Source organism: Camelus ferus, chromosome 7 (assembly GCF_009834535.1).
Source record: "Camelus ferus isolate YT-003-E chromosome 7, BCGSAC_Cfer_1.0, whole genome shotgun sequence".
In the NCBI taxonomy this organism is placed as follows: Eukaryota; Metazoa; Chordata; class Mammalia; order Artiodactyla; family Camelidae; genus Camelus; species Camelus ferus.
Window position 1 is genome coordinate 66631252 of NC_045702.1, and position 23650 is coordinate 66654901.

The 23650-nt window shown below is 37.1% G+C and overlaps 1 protein-coding gene and 1 long non-coding RNA gene across 2 annotated transcripts in view; one reads left to right on the forward strand and one right to left on the reverse strand.

The window, feature by feature from the left end:
* KIAA1324L (KIAA1324 like) overlaps positions 1-23650 on the forward strand; it is a 152336-nt gene that overhangs the window by 108466 nt on the left and 20220 nt on the right. The window contains 10 exon segments of the mRNA XM_006192217.3: positions 4809-4989; positions 6448-6576; positions 11342-11432; positions 12097-12199; positions 15113-15250; positions 16857-17120; positions 17840-18013; positions 20030-20219; positions 21472-21568; positions 22116-22217. Of these exon segments, the coding sequence (XP_006192279.2) occupies positions 4809-4989; positions 6448-6576; positions 11342-11432; positions 12097-12199; positions 15113-15250; positions 16857-17120; positions 17840-18013; positions 20030-20219; positions 21472-21568; positions 22116-22217 (1469 nt within the window).
* LOC116665000 lies at positions 1683-14386 on the reverse strand. The gene is made up of 3 exons (XR_004321577.1): positions 14297-14386; positions 3741-3745; positions 1683-1693 (listed from the first exon to the last, which is right to left on the reverse strand). It is a non-coding gene; the product is annotated as an uncharacterized LOC116665000 (long non-coding RNA).

Consider the following 23650-nt stretch of genomic DNA (forward strand, 5'->3'; position numbering starts at 1 on the left):
TCAGGCTGCACTGAGTTTTGTTGGCAGGCTGGTTACGTAGGGTGAAAAAAGTATGGGTGGAATATTCACTGGGGAGGGAAGGGTTTGGAGTCTTATTCCCTGGTCTCCATCCCAGCTCCACCTTCCTGAGGGGAGGAGGGATTTTTGTCCTTATTTAGTCTAGATCGGAAATGTCATGGCGTCAGTGCATGATGGATACTTCTAATCTGCAAGGCTAATTTTATTGTAATGAGGGCAGAATGAGCAAAAGGTTACACTTGGACGCTGGAGATTATTGCTTTTCCCCATCTTTCTTCATGTGCCTCCAGGACACTTGTCACTCCAAAATGTGTTATTTCTTGTCAGTCTGAAGGTTCCTACTTTTCTCTGTCTGCCCAAGGACACCCCCGCCCCCCTGCTTACAAGATATATGGTTTCTCTGCTCATATCTAGCTATCTGTCTGCTCTAACAATAGTAGTGAGTTAGCTTGAAAGTTTTATGTGTTTCATTTTCTAAAGGTTGCTCAGAGCCCAGTTTTTACATATGTTGAGTGAGGTATAAACATATGCACAGATTCAGTGCTAGAGACTTGAGCCCAAAAGAATCTTGACCAGTGATAATGGGCACATACTCTACCAAAAAGGGCATCTTTTAATGTTAGCAAGATACTTGGTAGAGCTTCTCATGATCTCCCTCTGGATAAGATGGAGAATTGTGGACCAAATAATATAGTTTAATGAATATATGGCTAATTGAAAACTATATGTAAAACATTTGATTTGATAAGTGGCTATCAGCTAGGAGTGTAGTTGATATTAACTAGGAGTGTAGTTAGTATCAAGTATTTGCCATCAGAATATAAATTTAACAAAGTACACATATCCTAACTCATAGCAAGAAGAACATGAGTTCAGATCACTTATTTTTATCATTTAATTGAAAAATCCTTAACTTGCGTGAAGACATTAGGAATAAATTGTAAATCAATAAAGTGGGGAAGAGTGACAATATTAAGATTCAGAAAGACCTCAATGTGCTTCAACAATGAGCTCAAATTAGTAAAATCAAAATTTATTTGTGTCAAAGAAAATCTCAGATATAAAGTATTTATAAAAGAGAAAATGTTAACTTGCCAAAATGATTTCTAAGATAATCCAACCTTTAGAAGACCTGGCTTGCTAAATAAAAAATGCAACAGAAATTTAAAGGGGGGAAAAAAAAACCTCCCAAGAATACAGAAAACTGAAAATTGGATTTTTGCTTAAGCTGTTTGTGGTTGAAAAGCAAGCCTTCTCACTTGTTCATCATAGCAACAAAGGTTATCTCATACCTGCTTGCATAAGTCACCAGCATAAGGTTGTTTTGTAAAGGAGTCAGCGACTTTTAGAAAAGGCTTACGGATTTATTTATCTTGGATACTAGAACTAGACAGAGTAACTTTTTTTTTTTTGTCAGTTTTATCTCAGAGTAAAAAGTGGTCCCCCCTACCCTTGCCACTCTGGGATGTGATAAACGTTTCCTTTTAATGATGATAAAGCAGGGTGTCAGCTTTGCTTCTACCCTTGGGAATAATTATAAAATTACACTAATGAATTTAAATTTACTTTTCAAAATTGAGATTGGGAGAGGCAGGGCAGGAGTCTCTTGACTCCTATGACTGGGAAGTCACTATAGAGCAAATAATTTTATCCAGCCTTTCCCTTGCTCTTCTCGCTGATATTCTTGGCTCAGTTTGATTTCCTTCTCAGGCATGTTCTTTCCTGTAGTGCCAGATACCCACTGACATCTCCACCCAAGGCACTATCATCCTCACAGCTTTTGATCATAGGAGCGCTGACCAGAGCTTCAGAAAAGACTCACATTGGCCCTGCTTGAATCATGAGCCCATCTCAGACCAACCATTCTGTCCAGCATGGGTTACTTTGGATGGGAGCTTAGTTCACCTGCTAATCCCTATGGCTGGGGAGACCAGACCATGTAACTCCAAGCTCCTTTCAGCATCACACACGTCAGTTCTTAAAGGAACACTTTCTTAACGTAAAGCCCTGGCTAGAAGTTCCAGTACCGTGTTAAATCCCATGATATTTCCCACATAATGGGAGAAGAGGACCCAGGCTTTTAAGCATTTAGAAGAGGGACAAAGGAGGTATTCACAAGAGAAAACAGAAAAGCTCAGAGGCTTCATAGAAAAGGAATCTAAGTGTATGCTGTTTCGTAGATGAGTGGGCTGAGGACATGCTTAGAGTACATGTGAATGTTGAGCATGGCTTTGAAAGAGGGGTCAGACACAACTTGGCAGGGTGGTGTGGTAATTCCAAGAGAGACAAATGATGAGCGCCCAGTGGCTTGCAACTTGAAAGGATCAAGGTGTGGGAGAGGCAGAGAGAGGCACATGATAGCCTGCCTGGCTGGGGACATCTGAGTTAGAACGTCATGAGTCTCTTGGCTGTTAGGTTGGAGTGGCAGTTAGTAACCCTTTTAAAGCACGTATAATTAAACTTAGAGAGTTCAGCCAGTCTCCAAAACCTTAGTGTGTTTGTGCAGGGACTTTTGAAGGAAGAAAGCTGGCAACCATGGACAAACCCAGTTCTGAAATTTGTCTAAATTTTAGTGTTCTCGGTTTTGATTTTGATTTTGATATGAAAACCAGCTTCCGGTGGATACTTTCAATGTATTTCTTCAAAATGCATTTTTCTAGTGCTTAATATACTTGGGAACCATAGCTCTTCTGTTAATCTTAATGGCAATCTGCTAAGTTATGCTTTATTAGGGTTTTGGTTTCATAAAGCATTTCATAATTTTATCTCAGTTTGCCAAAGAATGAGTTGATTGTTGGTTTTTCACCTGCACTGTGAGCCATCTGGTGCTCAGTATCATTAATATTAATTATTGTCTTTCCCCAGTCAGCCAGACTTGACAGCATCTGTCCCCATTAGAAAGAGGGGCACAGAATCAGTCTGCCACGTGAAGCAAGAGGCTTTGCAAACAACTTGTGCTCCAGAGCATTTGAAATTTGACTTCTAAAAGTGGTGTGCCCTTTCTAATTTTTAAACATGTACTGTGCTTGGATTGAAAATCATGTAGTTAGTTCATTTGTCAAAAATATATTTGCAGATTTTATTATTTTTACCCTCACCAAACTGAGTCTACTTGACTAGTGCTACTTTACCATTTACTAACTGTGTATGACTTTTGGGCACGTTTAACAGCTCTTACCTGAAGTTTCCACTTTTATAAACTTGAGCATAATAAAACTGACCTCCCAAAGTGGTGAGGAGGATTACCTAGTGATCCCAGGGTGAGCCTCCAGAGAGCAGCCTCAGCCCTGCATCCACTGCCACGTGGAAACCAGCTCTTCCCAAAATGTAGTAGCTCACATGTAAAACTAAGTGCAATTTATGTCAAAGTAAATTGGCAAATTTGTGAATTGACTAGTATTGGAAATTTGCTTTCTGTACTCATTAAGCCAGAATTAAAACAAGACCATCCCCCAAATGTAGTGATGTTTCATTTACTTAGATTCTCTGAATTTTATATTGTCTCTCTCAGAGGCATTGAGATTCCTTTATGGATACAGGATCTAATTTATTTTTCAGCTGTTTAGGAAACTCCAGTAGGAATAGCCATCATTTTACAGATGGTGAGAGAGACAGATGGGTGAAGTGGCTGGTTAAGCTGTATTGTGACGTAGGCCATAATATAAATGCAGGAAGAGAGATTTGTAAAAAGAAAAACATGTTATTTATAATTCTTTTGAGACATCTCCTTTTTAAACCATGTTCTTAAGCATCCTTCATTAGATGAGGTAATTTACTCTTCCATAGGTAATATTTGGGACTAAAATTGAGTGGCCTAAAGGGCTTATTATATATGATTTACCATTAGCTGGAAATAGGTACGAAGAATTGTCTTTAATTTCGGTTCTCCTGCTTCAATATTAGACTTACATTGCAGAAGTTGCTTCAAAGCAGAAACAATACTTTCAGCAGATGATATGGCTAATGAAGGAGACTTTTTTAAGTCATAAAAGAATTGATTTTTCTTTTTGCATTCAGAATACTTTTTATTTTTTTCACTAAGCATATAAATTTTGTTTTGAAATGCCTAACCCACTTAATGTTTCTGGGCCAAAAGAATCCTTTTACAATCACATTTTTCTGGGTTTGGCTGAGTATAGCTACTTAGTTTTATTTTTCGTTTTGTTTGTGAATGTGTGCATGTGTGAGAGAGAAAAAAAGGATAAGGTTTAAAAGGCTACTCTGCACGAAGGTAGAGTCTGTCTTAATCTTGATGTTCAGAGCATGCGCAGCAGGGCCTGGAGGCCTTAGGAGAAAATATTCGTGCTATACGTCTTGTGGTCTAACATCAGGTTATTGGAAAAGACTCAGAGCACTTACCAGTGCTTATGAACTGACAGGTTTGAAATATGAAGCTAGATTTTGTTTTTAATAAGCTTTTTCTTTTGTGATCACTATGTACAAAACATGATGATGTGTGTTCTGGGTGGGGCAAAGGAAGAGAGAGTATTTCAAAGAGGAATTTTATGATGCAGACCATGCTGTGTACAAGGTAAGGCCTCCTGTTGCTCAGGGTACAGAGATTTGTCAGTAATGGTCATTTCGTTACCAAAGTTTTTTTTTTTTCTTCTTCTTTTTGTCTCATTTTATTACCGAAGTTTTAGCTTCTCTTCATCTGGCCCTTCAGTTCTGTCACTATCTGGACCTTACCTAGGCTGTCGATTTAACATTTTTGTTATTGGAAGTTGAGAGCAAATAAAGTATGTTATAGGACCAGCGAGCGTTGTTTTCTTTTCTTTTTCTTTTTGCAGACGCAGATAATGTACAAGTGGATAGAGCCCAAAATCTGCCGGGAGGATCTGACAGATGCTATTCGGTTGCCCCCTTCTGGAGAGAAGAAGGATTGTCCACCTTGCAACCCAGGATTTTATAACAATGGATCATCTTCCTGCCATCCCTGTCCTCCTGGAACGTTTTCAGATGGAACAAAGGGTAGGGTGTCAGTTGAGTTAAGAATTGGACCTTTAGTAAAATCATCTTGTTAGACCATGTTGACATTTGTTCTAAATTGTTTTTGTGGAAAGTTCTTTAAAATACATAATTTTCTTATCTCACAGACTGAAGACAAGAAGTATGGTAAGGGGATTATGAGACTGCAGTGTTTCATGGCATTTTGTGTAACTAACACTCTCTTAATGGGATGTCTCTTTGGGTATTTATAAAAAAATTTCACCAATTTATGTGATTAAGGATAAGCAATCCTTTTCCAGTGTGTGTATGTGCACATATATTAATGCAAGCATAAAATATAACTTCTATTTCAGCTTTGGAGCAATCACAATTTGTGCTATAATAATAGAAAAAATTGATTATTTTGATCAGATGGCAATTAAAATAGTCCCTAAGTAGATTGTTTCAAAGTGTATATTTGGGGAAAATTTAACACTTAACAAATAAAGAAAGTGGTTATAGAATTTGTTTTAATTTTATTAGGCAGGGGGAGGCTATAGCTCAGTGGTAGAGTGCATGCATAGCATGCATGAGGTCCTGGGTTCAATCTCTAGTACTTCCATTAAAATTAAATAAATAAATAAACCTAATTACATCTCCCTGACCAAAAATAAATAAATAAATAAAAATAAAATGGAGGAAGAGAAATTAAAGAAATTTTAAATTTTTATTAGACAAAGATTACAGTGCATTTTTGTTGCAAGTATCTTACTTGAATATGGCTAGCTTGTGGTTATCAAGCAGGGTGTGTAAAAATGTCTTCTGTAGGACTTTGGTACCAGGAGATGCTTGCTCGATGAGCATTTTCTCTCTCTACCTGTTCTCTTGCTGATGTGATAATGCAAAGTGTCTTGGCTAAATTAAAAAGTGGTCTTAAAAAAACCTTTGTATGTCAATGTTGTGGAAGTTAATTTAAATCAGATTTATTTATAAATATAACCATTTCCCCACCCTTCAACTTCCATCATCACTTTCCAGTATAGCCAGTATTTTGAATTTCAAATAATCAGTCTGTAATTAAGTGGTGTACTATTCTGTTAAGTTTAGTAACTAATAGAAATAGTGGAATATTTCCTTATTTACGAGGTGGAGGAAACTGATTCTAAATTGACATGGAAGAGAACTTGTTTCAGAATGACTCTTCATATGCAGAGGAATTCAGTATTAGCAGTTACTCCCAGAAATGAAAGGAACATTTATTTTAAAAGATTTTGTGTTCTTTTCCTTGTCCAAGTATATATGGATATACTCTATCCAGAATGATTTTTCTTTCCAGATTGTTCTGGAAAACGTTAACTCTTAAGGGAATTGATGGTTTAATACCTGTCCTTCCCACTTACCTCTCTGCTAATTACAGTTGAGTAGTGCTTGGAACAGAGGAAGAGGAAATTGTCCAGATGCAGTTTAATTGTGATTGTTTGCCCCACTTGCCTCCTGTAGAATGTAGACCGTGTCCAGCAGGGACAGAGCCTGCACTGGGGTTTGAATATAAATGGTGGAATGTCCTTCCTGGCAATATGAAAACCTCCTGCTTCAATGTTGGGAATTCCAAGTGTGACGGAATGAATGGTGAGTTCAGAATCAGCCTACTCAGTGCATTTGAACCTGTCTGAAAACACACTAAGTATATGGGTATGAGGAACCTCTTGTCATCTGACTGCTTGCCTGTCCTCCAGCTCTTATATAAAAATAGTGAATGCGGTGTCATAGCCACATGACTTTCCTGTAAGAATATAAACTATTTTTAGAGTCAGTTTTGACGTAGATATGGAGGGTCACTATGGTTTTTATAAATACCAGAATAGATCACCAAGGGAGGTAATGACATTTATGTTCTTTGCCACTTGAAAGAGTCATCCTGTATACATACCACTGTGTGAAAGCATTTCTGCCTGGATTGGTTCGGTCTGGCCCAGCACTGGGCCATGGTGAGGAGTCACATCATCTCTAACTCCCCTTGCCTATGAAGTGTTTACAAAGTATGTGAACCTCACTTACTGAAGACCTGGCAGAGCTCCATAGGGTGGTTGCTGAATTATATTTTTTTCTAATATTTTAAATGCACAGAGAGCCTAGCACTTGGCTATTCTGCAATATTTGTTGGTTGAATGAATGACAATATCTATGTTTGTATTTTTAAACTTGACACTAGAAATAGGTTAACATCTATTTAAATATTAGGGTTTTACACCACGATATACCCTTTACTTTTATAAACTCATTGGCATTTTTTAATCTGTTCATTTTTTCTCAATATTATAGTTGATCATTGTTAAAAAATGTTTTTCAATTGCATCTATTAAGTCAGCACTATCCAAAATTAACAGGCTTAGGGTGTAGGAAGTGAGGGATACACAGATTGACAAGTAATGGGTCCTTGAATAATTCTAGTTAAACAGATGTGTGAAAAAAAAAAAGCCTTCATATGCCAAGAACATTATGGAATAGTTCTCTTTATAGACTAATAATCCTGCTTTAAGGAATTTATCCTAAAGGAGAAGGAGGAAAAAAACACAGTAGTTATTACCTAGCCATAAGGGTTTATGTTTCAAAAAGATCCTATGGTTGAATTCCAAGTTGAGAAAGTGTAAGACATTGGAAAAATAAGAATGGGAATGTGTTGATGAAAGCATCAATGTGTGTGTGTGTGTGTATTCACTTACTAGTAAAGATTATCTGAAACTTTTATTTGATCTTTTAAAGAAGTTATTCTTAGTCTAATGCTCATGATAGTATTCGATTTACCTGCTTGCTCACTCACTTAGAGGCTATCATTTAAATTTTGGCTAATTTTCAGAAATGATCTGTTATTAAGTGTACATGTCTGCAGTATTGGTGTGTGATATTGAACTAGCAAGCAGAAATTTGAAAAATACAGAAAGATACGAGGTGATGTATATTTTTGTGAGGAGTGGTTCAGTCACCAGCCATGAGAAGAGCAGCACTCAAAACCCTGGGGTCAAAGCGAGAGGCCCAGGGTCACCTGTCTCATGGAGTAGTTGCCCCATCATGAAATTAAAGTGGATGTACTTTGACCAGCTTAACTGTGACTTGGAGTACTTTGGGGTTCTTTTATATTCTCAGTCTGAATTTACCACAGTTGTGGAACAAGTTTGTAGAAGTACATCTGGTACTGGAATTTTCCCTAAGAGGAATTCTGAGTTGAGAACAAGTTACTGTTTAATCATGAAGCTTTTCAATGAGCATTACCTATAATAACAGAAATTGACATAATCTGTAAATTCCTGCAAGAAGATACTGTTTACAAAAGTTATGCTGTACTAATTGGATGAAATGTTATATAATCATTAGAAGTGACAGCCATACGGAAAACAATTTGGCAGTGTTTCAAAAATTGTGAGTGTTTTCATTCTCCAACCCAGTAATTCCACTTCTGGGAATTTATACCAAAGAAATAATGTGACATAAAGAAATTATGCCCAAATATGTTAATTTTAGTGTTATTAATGAGAGTCAAAAATAAGAGAAAACAAACTACGTTTTCAACAATGAAGTATGAATAAATAAAATTATAATGTATTGATGATATAACATACAACATATTGTTAACTCCTTAACACTAGATATAGAAAGGATTTTTAATGGGGAAATATTTTTGATAAAATGATAATTAGAAAAATGAGAAGATAGTGTTACATAAAAAAGCAGAAAATAAAGTAGATTACAGTAAAGCCTAAGTTACATTTTTAAGAAAATTATGCACAAGAAAAAGAGTGAAAAGAAATACACTGAAATGTTGAGTTTATCACTTGAGGGTAGGAAGTTTCTGAGAAGTCTGAAGTACTTCATTTTTTTCATTTAGTTTATTGTATTCAATAAATATTATTCATGGATACACATTGCTTTCAAAATTAGAATAACATTACAAAATATTGGCTTAAAAATATATTTATTTGACCCAATAATTATGTCACTGGGATTCTTTTCTGAAAAAATACAGAAAAGCTTTACCAAAAATATGTTCATTATAGTGTCACTTATACTAGCTAAAAGGTAAAACAGTCCCAATGGTTACATTGGATGTGTGGTCCACAGGCAAGTCCTATACTGTGAGTGATTTAGTAAATTATCGGAACTAATTATATTTGTCTACATGATAAACTGTTAATTCAGTCATTACCAGGTTGATGAAGTATTTATACATAAAAATCCTTATGCAGTGATGTTAATTTGTAAAACTATGATACAAAGTGTTATCAACAATAGTATCTCAGTGATGTAAAAGCATATATGCATCAAAAGATAGTGAAAAGGAACACCTCAAAATGACAAGTTTGTAAGTAAGTTTCATTTTCATCTTTAAGTTTTTCTGTGGCTTTTAAAATTTTATAATACATATAAATATGATTTCTAAAAGCAAAGAAAAATAAATCTTAAAATATAAATTATGTATAGAAACATGGAAAATGTGGGATTCATTCTGAGGGAAAAAGCAAAAGGCAAAGTTGCTGCAACAAACTGGGTTAAAACATTAAACCAAGAGAAATTTCCAGTCTCCCAGTTCTGGCATCTAGAAGTCTGGAACCCAGGCATTGGCAGGGCCATGTTCCTTCCAAAGCCTCTGTGGGAAGACCTTTTTTGCCTCTTCTAGCTCCTGGAGCTCCAGGCATTCCTTGGCTTGTGGCAATGTGACTCTAGTCTCTCTCCCCATCTTCTCCTTGTGTCTGTGTGTCTGTATTCACATGGTCTTCTCCCTGTGTGTCTGTGTCTGAATTTCCCTCGTCTCATAAGAACACCAGTCATATTGGATTAATTACCCTAGCGACCTCGTCTTAACTTGATTATATTTGCAGAGACTATTTCCAGATAAGGTCCATTCATGGGTACTGGGGATTAGGACTTCAATGTATGTTTTGAGGCGGGGAGGATACATTAATACTTAACAGCAGGTCGTGTTCAAACATGGGAATGTTTGTTTCCTCTTGCAAGGATTCTAGTCCCCTCCAAACCGACCTGCTTGTTATTCATGCACTACTTTCTTTTCTTTGGCCTTGTCTGAGATTCCATCCCTCCTTCTGTCCCGGTGACATAGCTGAACACTAAGAAGTGATCTTAGACAAACATTTATAAGTCTTCCCTTTCTTGGTATAGAATTCCTCCACATGGGAGTATTGCTCTCCCTAAGACCCCTAGCCACAAGTTTGCTGTCTCTCTAAACCTAAAAGCCTTTCGCATTACTTACACTGCAGTCAAAGGCCTGGTATCCCACTGCATTAGAAGGTGATTAGGACCTGCTTATGTCTCTTTTCACTGCAGTCAAAGGCCTGGTATCCCACTGCATTAGAAGGTGATTAGGACCTGCTTATGTCTCTTTTCAGCCACATGAACCTTTAAATTGGCAGAACAATTGGCGTTTCTCTCATCCTCAGGTAGGTTAGTACGTATCATTTTTAGAACTAGCTTGAATTATGTATATTCAACATATCACCTCTATGAACTGTCGATCATAACATTTCAAAACTTGCCACATCACCAGGATAGCACTGATGATACAAATCTGTTCCCCAGTTTCTCTCACACCTATTGAAGTAGCAGATGTTGGCATTTTCTTATGGCAGCGGAAGTGTTGGTGCTGAGGCATTGCCATTCATTAATAGCTTTGCTTGATGGTGTGTGTGGGGTGCTTCTCCCTTCCTCATTTTACAGGGGCTATGCCAGACCCTGGCATGCTCATTGTTTCTGTGCAGGGGACGAACCTCACATCACCTGCTTTGTGCATCTCTGTCACCCCATACTGTTGACAGTTGTCAGCTGTATCTCTCGTAGTCTGCTGATTCCTCAGTGAGGCCACCCTCACCCAGTCATGTCTTTCTAACCCTGGTGTATGTCATGGTTCGTGGCACTCAGTGAATGCCAGCTGAGTGAATGAATAAGTGAAGGAATGCAGAACAGGGGTTAATTAGGGAACAACAGTACAACAAACTGTAAGAAAGAATTCCAGACGCTGCATCTTCATTAAGTAATTTGAAGTTTCTGTTTCCATTGGTTGCTTGAAGATTGGGATTTTCCATCTTAATATATTAAAATGGGTAAAGATCATCTGTATTAGTTAAAAAGTAATCATGCCTCACTGAGAAAACTATTATTAATTTTACTGTTAAGTAACATGTATGCAAAAATATGCATTACTTGATTCTTCCTGGAGAATCATATGCAATGTTTTTATTAGTATCTAAGAGTCTAGCTCTTCATGAAATTTGCAACTGCAATTTAAAAATAGGAATTCTTTTTTTTTTTTGGCCTTATATAGAAAGATTGATGGAAGTCATTAATGGAACTTTTTATTGATAAAGATAACTTTTATCATTTCTAGGTTGGGAGGTGGCTGGAGATCATATCCAGAGTGGGGCTGGAGGTTCTGATAATGATTACCTGATCTTAAACTTGCATATCCCAGGATTTAAGTAAGGAAAACCAATTCTGATTCTTTTCTGTAAGAATCCTCATGCCTGTTTCCCTGTAGAAATAGATGAAGTAGGACTATCTTTATAAAATACATTAACATTGTAATGTATTTAGCAAATAACAAGCTGCGTAGGATACTGTACTATGTATAGGTACTAAGAATACCTATAGAATCAGTGATTGAGAAACTATAACTGTTGATTGTATATTACTTAGATGAGGCTGAAAGTTTTTAAATATATTCTGTCCAGATGTTACAATAACCATGATTCCGGATGCTTAATTCTGAGATATTAGTCTAAGTTGTTAGCAGAAGTATCTTTTGGTTTTTATATTTATTTTTCTCTCAGTTCTATTTGGGCAGTAGTGTTACAAATGGTTTAATGACATTTTGGTTAGTCCCTCATGTTGAGATTTCTCAGCAGGAGCCTTTTCCTTGCCGTAGGATGGGACGGCATTTACACCGGTAGATCTGAGCGTAACACTGTGACTGTGTAGACTCCACGCAGAGGTTAGGGGAGGGAGGGGTTGTGGCTGGCAGGAGCAGTAGATCAGGGGAAGAGGAGGCTGTGGCTTTCAGCTTAATGAAAAAAGTGACTTAATTTTGTTTCAGGTTGTATTTAGAGCATGCTATAAATATTGTAATTTTAATCTGTCCAATAGGCCGCCGACATCTGTGACTGGAGCTATGGGTACTGAACTGGGCAGGATAACATTTGTGTTTGAGACCCTCTGTTCGGCCGACTGTGTTCTGTACTTCATGGTGGTAAGCGAAAGCGTGGTGTTTGGAGGTGGATTTCTAGGATTAGCCTTTTCTTCCAAATGTGAACTTATTTATACACATTGGGCTAAGAATCCCATTTTTCTGACCTTCCAAAAACACTTAAAAATGTCAAAAACGTCACTAAGGATTGCAGTGATGCCTACAAAGAAAGTGTTCAGTTCGTGTGGGGAGAACTGAGTGTAGGGGTGATGGATAGAAGCCAGGGAATATTGATACTGTAGAAAATTCCTTCATAAGGGTATGCCTCCAGCAGGGGTGAAAATTCTCCCCTAGAAACCATTCAAAAATTCAAACCATCAGGAGGGAAAAACATGTTATAATAAGTGACGGCACAAAATAATGGAGGTGGGGAGCATTGAGAAAAAGAAGACTCTTCCTTAAATTCTTAAATTAATAAATGTAGACAAAGGGCTTTACTGTAAGTCATAGTTTTGCCCATCCCCCCCCCCCCAGAGGTCCTATAAGTCTCAACTCTTAGCTTGAGAAAAGTAGCAACACAAATTTTACTAAGACCCTACGTGGGTATTTTTACAAGATTGTTGGCTACGACTTCAGCATTATAATTACATAGTGACTTGATAGGCATGACTTGTTTTTGCTTTTTTTCCCAATGATCTTTTAGTAGCTAGTTAATATTAATAGTCCAATAACAGTTTCCTCCATGAAACATAAGATATTTGGAGATTTAAATATTTATTCATGATTACTGATAGCTTAAATGAAGGCAGACTACTTTTTCCTGGAAAAAAATAGACGTAGTGGTAGTAAAAGGTCATGGATAATCTTTAGCACATCCATCTGTTACACCACGAACAACCAGCAAGCCTCCAATTCTCCCAGCCCCTCCTCTTTATTTCCTTAATCTTTTAATTCCGCTTCATACTCAGTGCCATCCAGTACTGAAATTCACACTTCTGTTCTCTCTCAACTGTTACTTCTAAACAGTAGTCTCCCATCCCTTTGTCTTATCTCTATTCTTTCATCCATGCTGCTGTCAAAATTATCTTTATAAACATAAAAACACGAGTAGAGGCAGCCGCAACAATCTACCCACTCACTTTGGTGGCTTTCTATTGCCTGTGGCAGTGATTCTCAAAGTGCGCCAGCGTCACCTGGGAACTTGTTAGGAATGCACATCTCTGAGCCCCACCCTGGTCTGGATGGGAACCTCTGGTGGTGGGGCCCAGCCGTCTGTAGTTTAGCAAGCCATGAGGGTGGTTCTGAGAACCAGCAGCCTATGAATACACATAAAATTCCTTAGCATGACATCTGTATGGCTTCTTGCACTCTTTGCCCAGCCTCTGTTTCCAAAGTACTGTTACTACTTACCCCTCCTTAGACACCTTGAATTTGTCGGTGGAACACTCTATACTTTTTCATTTCTAATGCCTTGACACACTCTAAACTAGAATGAATGACTTTATTCCTTTTGCCCTTTTGTCTGGTGAACTCCCATCCATATTTGGAGGGCAGCTCAAATGTCACCTCTTCTGAGACGCATTCTCTTACTCCCTTAAGTCAGGGTAAGCACTGTCTCCAGTCTGCTCTGAAAACCCTATTGTAGTGATATGAATGTATTCATGTATTTGTCTGTCTCACTTGACCAAGCTTTCTTGAGGGTAGAGATCACAGGTATTTCTTTTGGTAAATCAATCTTAAGAGTTTTTTAGCGTAGAGCAGTATCTGTTAGGTTCTTTCCCTCACTCTGTGATCTCTGCACAGGATTTTTTTGAGATAACATCACCTAAATAGCATATCAAAATGCTTTCAAAATCATATAGTATTTTACGTAATCAAAGGTAAAGTGGTATTATTTGCGGTAGTGCCATATATTCCATTATTACTGGAATAAACTTCAAAAGGATGGTGTTTAACAAAGCACTATCTGTATATTATGAGTTCTTTTTAGGAAATGGCATGTATGATGATTTGGTGGTCTGGTATTGTGGAGAATTCCAAAACAAGCACACACTGATATTTTGATCTGCAGCGTGAACTGAAGATGCATATCTTTATAGTATATCTGATTACTTTATAGCATGCTTGACTTCTGTGTTTATATCATAGAAAGAAAGAGACATGTCTTGAGCTCATGCCACTGGATTATTGATATCTCAGATAACAGAGGCCTATCCAAATTCCTAAGTCATCTATTAGGGTTTCTGCAGGGAAGACTAATTAGAAAGTTCAGGGTTAGCCTTGGGTTTTCATTTCAAACAAATTAGATGTGTATTACATTATTTGCTTTACTTATTATATTTGCTTTCTAACCAGTGTTAATGACAACATACTGGTTGGGATGTCACACATTTATATACTATTCTAAATATTGAATTTGGCCCAGGAATTCAGAAACAAAATATTTCACAAACTAATCTTTGTGAAATTCAAGTACAAGCAAAAGATTGCATGAACATAACATTCTAGTTAAACTGCAGTGGAAATTCCAAGTATAATTCAGGAGGAACTTAGAATTCCTGTGCTGGAGCTACCTGTCTGAGTCTCTCAAGGAAAAAGATAAAAATGGAAAGTCCTTTTCATTCTATGATCCTAGAAGTTTACTGTGAGAAGTTTGAAGAATTAGGTTTCCCCTTTGAAGTGTATTTCCTAAGGTAGAGTCACACACATACACAGAAGCCCACCCCTCACCAAAAGGAAAAACATACTATGACTTGAGACCTCTTTCAGGCCAGTGAGAAGGAGGCCAGTGAGTCTTTGTATAGACTTAAAGGGGAGCTTTGAGAGTTTTAGGGTTACGTGCTCTGTAGAGAAATACTCACATGTAACCCTTTAAGGTTCACTGTAAATATAAACATACAGTTGTAATGTATACACATGTATATTAATACTGAGCTTGTGCTTTTTTGGTATATATTTTTTTCTACTATATTTTAGGATATTAATAGAAAAAGTACCAATGTGGTGGAATCTTGGGGTGGAACGAAAGAAAAGCAAGCTTATACCCACATCATCTTCAAGAATGCCACCTTTACATTTACGTGGGCATTCCAGAGAACTAATCAGGGTCAAGATGTAAGTTCCAAGCACTTTTTAATTTTTTTTTTAAACACAAAAATGATGCCCTCTCTCGACATTTGTGCAAAGTGATTACTCCAGTCTCCTGGAGAAAAAGAGTTAGCTTTTTACTGATGTGGAATCAATCTTTTGGTTATGGCGTGGATTGGTATAAAAATGATATTTTTTTGGTTTGTGTTTTGAGAACAAGAATGTATGAAATGAAATAACCCAATGTATTTTTGAATCTTTTGACACTTTGAACAAATGTAGTGGCTAAAAGCTTAAGAGATAGGAAATCAGAGTTTGTAATTATTTTAAAACTTTTAAAGCTTTCTGAGACTTTGGAGAGGCTGGTGACTTTCTTCTTCTTGTCTGAATGATCTGACATTTGTCCAGGAGCCATTAACTGGTGTTGGTTATTATTCCATTTCAGTAATTACTGTCTCTTTTTACATCCTGGAGAGTATGTATGTACACACAATTGGATTAACACACATAACTGTTTATTCTCTTTTACTTTCCCTGCTAGAGTAGACCTTAATCCTCTCCTAAGTAATTTCCATTGTATGCTTCAATTACACCTTATTTTTGTATTATTTTTGTGGATCTCCATTGACATGACCTTCTTAGGGTGAGATCAAGGTAAATCACTTTTTCAGAAGCTGCCTTAGAACAATGGTGGCAAGTACTTGTGAAGCATTTTCTCTTTTCCCTTCAGGCTGTCACGGGGGAACCCATTCTGGAGATTTTACTTGACTCTAGAAGTTCTGCTCAGATTCCCACCGCATAGGGTGTGAACATGCTGTGGAAGTCTTCCTCACCTCCCTTTTGTCTTTGCCCTAGACAGAAAACATTAAGTAGCTTAGAGCAACGCCACTCTCTAATGATATGTTGATGCTCACCACCTGATGAAAACTAGACCTTAATTGACCCAGTGTCATAGGAAGGAGAAGGAGAAGTAAAGCAAGACACTGGAGATTTACTTTTCACTCTCTGTTATATATCCCTTCAGCAGAAATCAGACTATGTTGGTTAAGAAAAGTGCTCGAGAGAGAGAGAGAGAGAGAGAGAGAGAGAGAGGGAGAGAGAGAGAGAGAGAGAGAGAGGGAGAGGAAGCCCAAAGAAATGGTGTGATTGCATCAAGATCACACAGTATGTGTTTGGGTGAGGACCAGAGTCCTACTCTAAGCCTTTTAAATCCCTAGTCTAAGTCTTTTGCACCTTGCCACGCTGCAGACATCCTACTGTATCAGTACATTTAGGCATATGTCTGAGTAAACAGTGATGGGAGATAAGGTTGCTCTTTTGTTAAATCGTATTAGTTCTTCCAGACATTAAGTCTGTACATATGCCTGAATTTGTACCAGTTCTGACATAATCTTATGGTGGTTGTGGCAGAACTCCTGGAACTCCGTTGCTATGAAAGTTACCTTCTAGTATTAAGATTTAAGTTTTTTTTTTTTAAAAAAGATGCAAAAAGGAATAATATTAATCCATTGTCAGTTATAGTCTGTTGGGCTGGAACACTCAGCTTAATAATTTTGATGGTATCAACAGAAAACAATCTGGTTGTACAACTGCGCCCCAAGGCAGAAGTCATCACTCTCTGCTTCCTTTTTAGAACAGACGGTTCGTCAATGACTTGGTGAAGATTTATTCTGTCACTGCCACTAATGCAGTTGATGGGGTGGCGTCCTCATGCCGTGCCTGTGCCCTCGGTTCTGAACAGTCGGGCTCATCGTGTGTCCCCTGCCCCCCAGGCCACTACATTGAGAAAGAAACCAACCAGTGCAAGGAGTGTCCCCCTGACACCTACCTATCCATTCATCAGGTCTATGGCAAGGAGGCTTGTGTTCCATGTGGGCCTGGGAGTAGAAGCACTCAGGTAAGTGGGTCTGTATGTCCGTTATCCCCAGGAAAGCATGTTTTAATAGAGAAACTCAAAGGTTCCTCTTACTGTGTCTCCAGGAGCTATGAAGTTGCTATCTAAATTTATAAAGGACATTTTCATTCCCTTTCTTATCTTATTTCCTCTCACATCCATGAAGCACTTATGTGCCATGAATGTGCTAATGACTGGGGATGTGAAATATTAAGAAGAGCCTCCAAATTAGAACACTTTCCAAAAATATTAGAACCGATTTTTGATCTATTCCATTAAGGTGGAGCAAGTGACTACCTCTCTGTAGGTAGCTGTAGATGGATATGGAGAACGGCAAGTAGATCTTATAATATTTTAAGGGCAAAAATTGATGCTGTATTATGGGTGAAGGAAACATAGTTTAAGCTATATTTAAACTGGCACAACAGGAAATTTTGTCTTTTTATTAAAACATCTTTCTACAAGAAACTAATCTTAGAATAACTTTACTCTCTAAAAAAAATTCTGACTCTTCTGAACTTTGCCTCAGGAAATCTAGAGTTTGGGAATTTTCTGTATTAACGTGGTAAAATATACTGTAACTAAGACAGAAATTACTGAAATAGTTTTGAAACCACAGTTTTTTTGAAGCACATTTTTTCATAGCGGTTAATACTTTCTTTCCTACCATATTGTTTTTTTGTTGTTTTGATTTTTTTACCTTTCTTAATATCTAATCAAAGGACCACTCAGTTTGCTATAGTGACTGCTTTTTCTACCATGAGAAAGAAAATCAGAGTTTGCGCTATGACTTCAGCACCCTCAGCAGTGTGGGCTCGTTAATGAATGGTCCCAGCTTTACCTCCAAAGGAACAAAATACTTCCACTTCTTCAATATCAGTCTGTGTGGGCATGAGGTGAGTTTGGCTGCCAAGGTGAGATGGAGCTCTGTGTCAGCTCTGATTGAGTTATTTTCTGTGTTGATGGACCAGTAAAAATCTCTATGGAAACTGACAACCAAATGTCAGAAACTGAGCTCTGACAGCTTAAATCCTCTGTTGCCTCCTAGCACGTTGGCTGTTTTCTCCCCCAGGGGCAACCTTGTCTGTTTCTCAGTCCGTCAAAGCACTTACCCAGTCAGTTGAACCCCAAAGCTTGGAGCTATGGTACAAGGGCTTTGAAGATCTTTCATTTTTGTAAAAATGGGCCAAGCTTGTCAATCCCACCAATTTTTTTTAAGGCAGGAAGTTATAGTTTGAGAAAGTTTTTTACTGTTGTTTATATCCTCAGTTTTGTGTTTGAAAAAGAAAAGACTTTCAGGAGGAAGTTTGTCCAAAAAGAAAAAGAAAGCAGGGGACAAATACCAGTTGAGCAGGTACCCTCTGCTAATAAATAAATAATGGGATTTTATTTTCTTTGGGAAGAAGCAGAGCCTTAATTGATGCTGGTAATGGGAAAGTTACAGGACTATGTGTCCAGTAGTTTTGTGGGCATACAAGGTTGGGGTTGGGATGTATGCATTCACCATTAGCAAAGGTGAAAAATAATAATAAGGCATTTCCTCTATGTCTCTTTCCATCTTAACTCCTGTATTTCCAGTGGTCTTCATTATCAGATGCTATGCCAAACTTTGTACAAAGGAAGTAAAAAGAGATCTGATGAAGTTTTCAGACAAAAAGATCAGTACATTCCGTGTGATATGGCGTTTGTCCTGTCCTGATTTTATATGTGTTGATCCAACACACTCCCTCAATTGATTAGTCACTCAGTTCACTCAGTAAATACATACATATCAAACACCTGTTGTGTTAAATACTGCATAAAGCAGTGAATAAAATTAATTCCATTATACATCACACTTCGCAGTCTTACGCCTGTATTCCCACTGTCTTTGATCTTCTCTTTCGTCTTCCTTCTCTTTCTTTCCTCTTTCTTCTCATTCCTTTCCTTTTACTGTCATTTTCCTCTTCCTTTCCCTAGTAGTTTCTCTCTGCTCTTTTTCCTTGTTTCTCTCTTATGGTGTCAACAATTTAATTCAAGCTTGGTAAAAATATGTTGCCACCTGCATTGTTGTTGAGTGGGCTTGGTGAAGAGAGAAAATTTTATAGGTTAGAGTTGCTAGCTGCATTAAGAAAGAGAAATCTCTTTTCTTTATGCCCATCTGTGCACACTACATCTAAGACCAATGAAATAGTGTTTGTTTTTCTTTATACATTTCTTCGTAGAAATTATAGAGGAAGTTATAGTCCTTTGCAGTGGGACTGCAGTTTATTTAAACATACAATGTTTAAAGTCCTCCGATTTTCCTAAATTGTGTCTTCCAACTATCCTTTAAATGATTAAAACACTAAACTACTTTACTCCCTTTAACTTACTGTCTAGTTGAGCAGATACACATCACAGAGTCTAAGAGTAGGTAAATAAAGACACTTGTAGTAACTCTATAGAGTTTAGATGTTGTCCTAGACTTTTATGTTTTCTTTTTCAGCCTTGACATTACTTTTCTGCCACATATGGCCTATACAGAAGGAGAAGGAGCAAGTCTTTTTTCTTGGTATTGAAACATTCACCAGCAGTTTTCTGGTCACTTTGTATGCATTGTTATCCTAAGAACTGAAGATTTCATAGATGACTTTTATTTCCTTAAATTAGATGGCTTTCATCCAGCACAGATGATGCTTGTAGTTGGCAGGAGCCTTACAGTCTTGAATTACCGTATTCATTATAACTTCAGTGACTCTCAACCCTGATTAAACACTGGAATTGCCTCAAGAGCTTTTTAAAAGTGCTGGTGCCCAGGCCCCATATGAGATCAGTTAAATCAGAATTGCAGGGAAGAGAGAGCCCATGCTCTGCTAGAATTACTGGCTAGCTGAGATCCAGGTTAGAGACTGACCTTCAATAAAACCTTCTTTATGACTTTATTTTTCTAGGGGAAGAAGATGGCTCTCTGTACCAACAATATTACAGACTTTACAGTAAAGGAAATGGTGGCAGGGTCAGATGATTACACGAATTTGGTAGGAGCATTTGTATGCCAGTCAACTATTATCCCTTCTGAAAGTAAGGGTTTCCGAGCAGCCTTATCATCACAATCCATCATTCTTGCAGATACATTTTTAGGTAAGCTTCATTTGGTTCATATATGCATGCATTTATTCTAAAACTGTGGTACTGATAACTTGTCATGCATTGGTGCTTACCATAGATGGTTAAAGTCCGCAGGTAATTCTAAATCATCACTTTGTAACATGGTTAAAAAGCCCCTGCAAGTGAAATCTTTTTGATCATTCTCAGTGAGTACAAGAAGCTTCCGAATTTATGTATTAACTCATGTATGATACATTGTTTTTTGAGAGTCTGCCTTTCATCAGATTCTCTAGGACTTTAAAAGGCAAAATAATTTTAAAAAATCAAAAGAAAAACTGAACAAAAGAACAGTAAACAAACAATATAAACTTAACTCATAGTATCTGCTACCAGTTTTCATCATCTTTTCTCATACTAGAAGTAAGCTGGTGACAAGCAGCAAGAGTGAATGAGTGTTATTCCCCATCTGCCCTTTCTATCCCTGCGGTCTGGAAAGTATAGGAAACTTTTAAGAGTAATTCAAGTCCCTAATTAGTAATTCTTAAGGATCAAGTTCATTAAAGTCTCTGGGGTAGGGATTAGAGATCTAACAAGATATATGATAATCTAGCAATTTAACAAGCTTCTTAGATGATTGTATTCTGCAGCCAGATTTGAGAACCATTGATATAGACTGCCAAAGAATTTAACTGTAATTTTCAGCACCAAGGACAGTTGCTGAGCTTGTGCTCAGCGTCAGAACTCTGTTAGAACAAAGGTTGCTGTTCCTGCTTGCATTTTGGCTCTGCTCCCTTTTTGCCTGGAGTGGAGGGAATGCTTTACTTTTAGATTAAGCAAATTTTGGAGTTATTTTCTGGAAATTAGTAGGGCACAAAAATTGCGATTTTGTCAAATATGGACAAAAAACCTACATTAGCAAAGTAGCCCAGCTCATTTGACAAAACTCACAAGAAGGTAATTCTAATGTTAGATTGTTTAAATGTTAGAACTGGAAGAGACTTTAAAGGTTATCTAAATTATTGAATGCATTTTACAGATTCAGGACATAAGAACCAAGAAAGTAAAGTGACTTATGCAAAATTGCAAAGCTGGGGAGTAGAATCTTTTTATTTTTTATTCTGGAAACTGTGAAGTTTATTATTCTTACCAAGAATGAATTAATTTAATACAATATTTCCGATTAATGGCAGCATCAAAGTAAAGCTAGTTTCTATTCAGATACTCAGAGACTAAATAAATCTAATTTTCCCATATTACTTAATAGTTTCTTTTTATTGTCATCTAGGAGTGACAGTTGAAACCACATTGCAAAATATTAATATAAAAGAAGATATGTTCCCAGTTTCACCGAGCCAAATACCAGATGTGCATTTCTTTTATAAGTAAGTGAACATGCTGCTTCTCTTAACTATTTTTTTAATCATAAAGATGTCACTTCAGGGTGCCTGGTATAGTAGCTTATACTTAATAGATAATCAGTAATTGGTTCTTAAATGAAAGACTTAGTAAAAAAAATAGGAAACTTGGAATATTTAGAGAGCATTATAAAATTTTTCTCATATATATAATCTTTTGAATTAGTCAATAAAGAGACTACTTCATTGTCTAGGCAGTAATTATTTATAATTCAAACATCAAAATATCAGCTTAAGTAGATATGACCTCTAATTCCTTAAAAATTCTTTTGATTATAATTTTGATTATAATTACAATAGCTTTACTAAATCCTTTGATGATAGCTTATCTCTTTACTTGGGGAATAGTCAACTTATCATAGGCAATGAAAATAAATGAACTCCATGTGTATTAAAATTCTAAATTAGTGAACTTTGATATATTATTTCATTTATTAATAGAGCATTGGAGCAATTATGCACAGGGTATTTTTGTCTTTATAATCTGTGTCACATCTGCTTTGCCTTCAAATAGGTCCTCTACAACTACAACCTCTTGCATTAATGGCCGATCAACTGCTGTGAAAATGAGGTGTAATCCTACTAAACCGGGAGCAGGAGTGATTTCCGTCCCTAGGTAGTCTTATTTCTATATGATTCTTCCACATTTGTATTTATTAGAGAATAAAACTTCAGACTCTTGCTATTTTAAAACATGTTCTCTAAAGATGTAAGGCAGAACGAGAACAAAGAATCTCGATTTTTGTTATATGGATCTGCTGGGTGCCTGTTAAGAGGTATAGGTCCTTGCCAATCTTAACACTTCCCAGTCTCCTCAATGATACATTCTCATCTTGTTTGCCTAAGTGTCTAATTCTCTTGAAAATTATTTAAATAATATATAACTATACTATGTATCCTTGTATTTATTCTTACTATCTAGCCTCAGTTTCCTTGAGAGCTGAATTAAGAACTTTCCTGGGTTATAGTTCTTCATCGGCAAATAACTATCTGGTGATCTAAATTAAACAATCTAACCTCTGAGCCATAGTTTCTTTTATAAGGGGATAGGGATCGGGGTAGATCCATTTCTGGCTCTTCAGTTTCCTGATCCATGGTGGCAAAATCACCAATATAGAGTCTGACCAATAGACTACATAATACAGTTCATTTACCTGAGTGTCTTCAAGGCAACAACTGTCCATAGTCTTGATCTGATTAATACAGCCACTTTGGATGGGAACAGTAGGAGAAAATAATCAGTTTCATAGACTCAGAACTATAGAACTGTCAACTTGAATAAATACTGCTTTCATGATCTGAATGAAGCTTAAATGTCTCCTGATTTTTATTTTTTATAATCAATCATTGTTCAGTATGTAGATTATTTATTCTGAATCTTTTTAGGGCTAAGGTACCTTTGGATCATAATTTGATTTGCCAGTTTTTGTCCATCAAGCTAGCAAAAGTTTAAAAAGATAAGGATAGACTTAATTTTGTTTTTGATAGTTTCACAGTAGCCTTTGAGAGATTTCAAACTATCCCACTTATGTTCACATCAAGATTAGAAATCAAGTCTAAGCATTGCTTCAATTACTTGGCTATCTTGAAAATAATTACAGTGATAACATAGTATTTTGAGCTCATTTCTGGGCATAAGGGCACATTAGCACTCAACTCTTACCAACTGTGTTTCTCTGGTTCTCATAGATTTGTGAATTAATTTTTCTTTTCACCTTTTCAAGGTGAGAGAAGAATGTGATGAGAGCAGTACATAATAGAAGGTGATAGACATCAGTGAATGAAACAGAGGGAGCCTGGTGCCCAAGGGCATCATGTGGTAAAAGATCCCTGTGCCAGCACCCACGCTAGAGTCAAGACAGCACAGCATGCTTGCTTTGTGAGAAGGTGTGTTCAGAGACTCTTCATTGTTCTCTGATAGCCCACCATAGAGCTTTGAGTTCAGATGCTTGTTCTATTTACTGTTGCACTTCTGAGGTCCTTTCCTGGGCCTAGCACCTGACCTCTCTGGGTCTAGCCTCTAGAAGTTGACCTGGATGACTTCCGAAG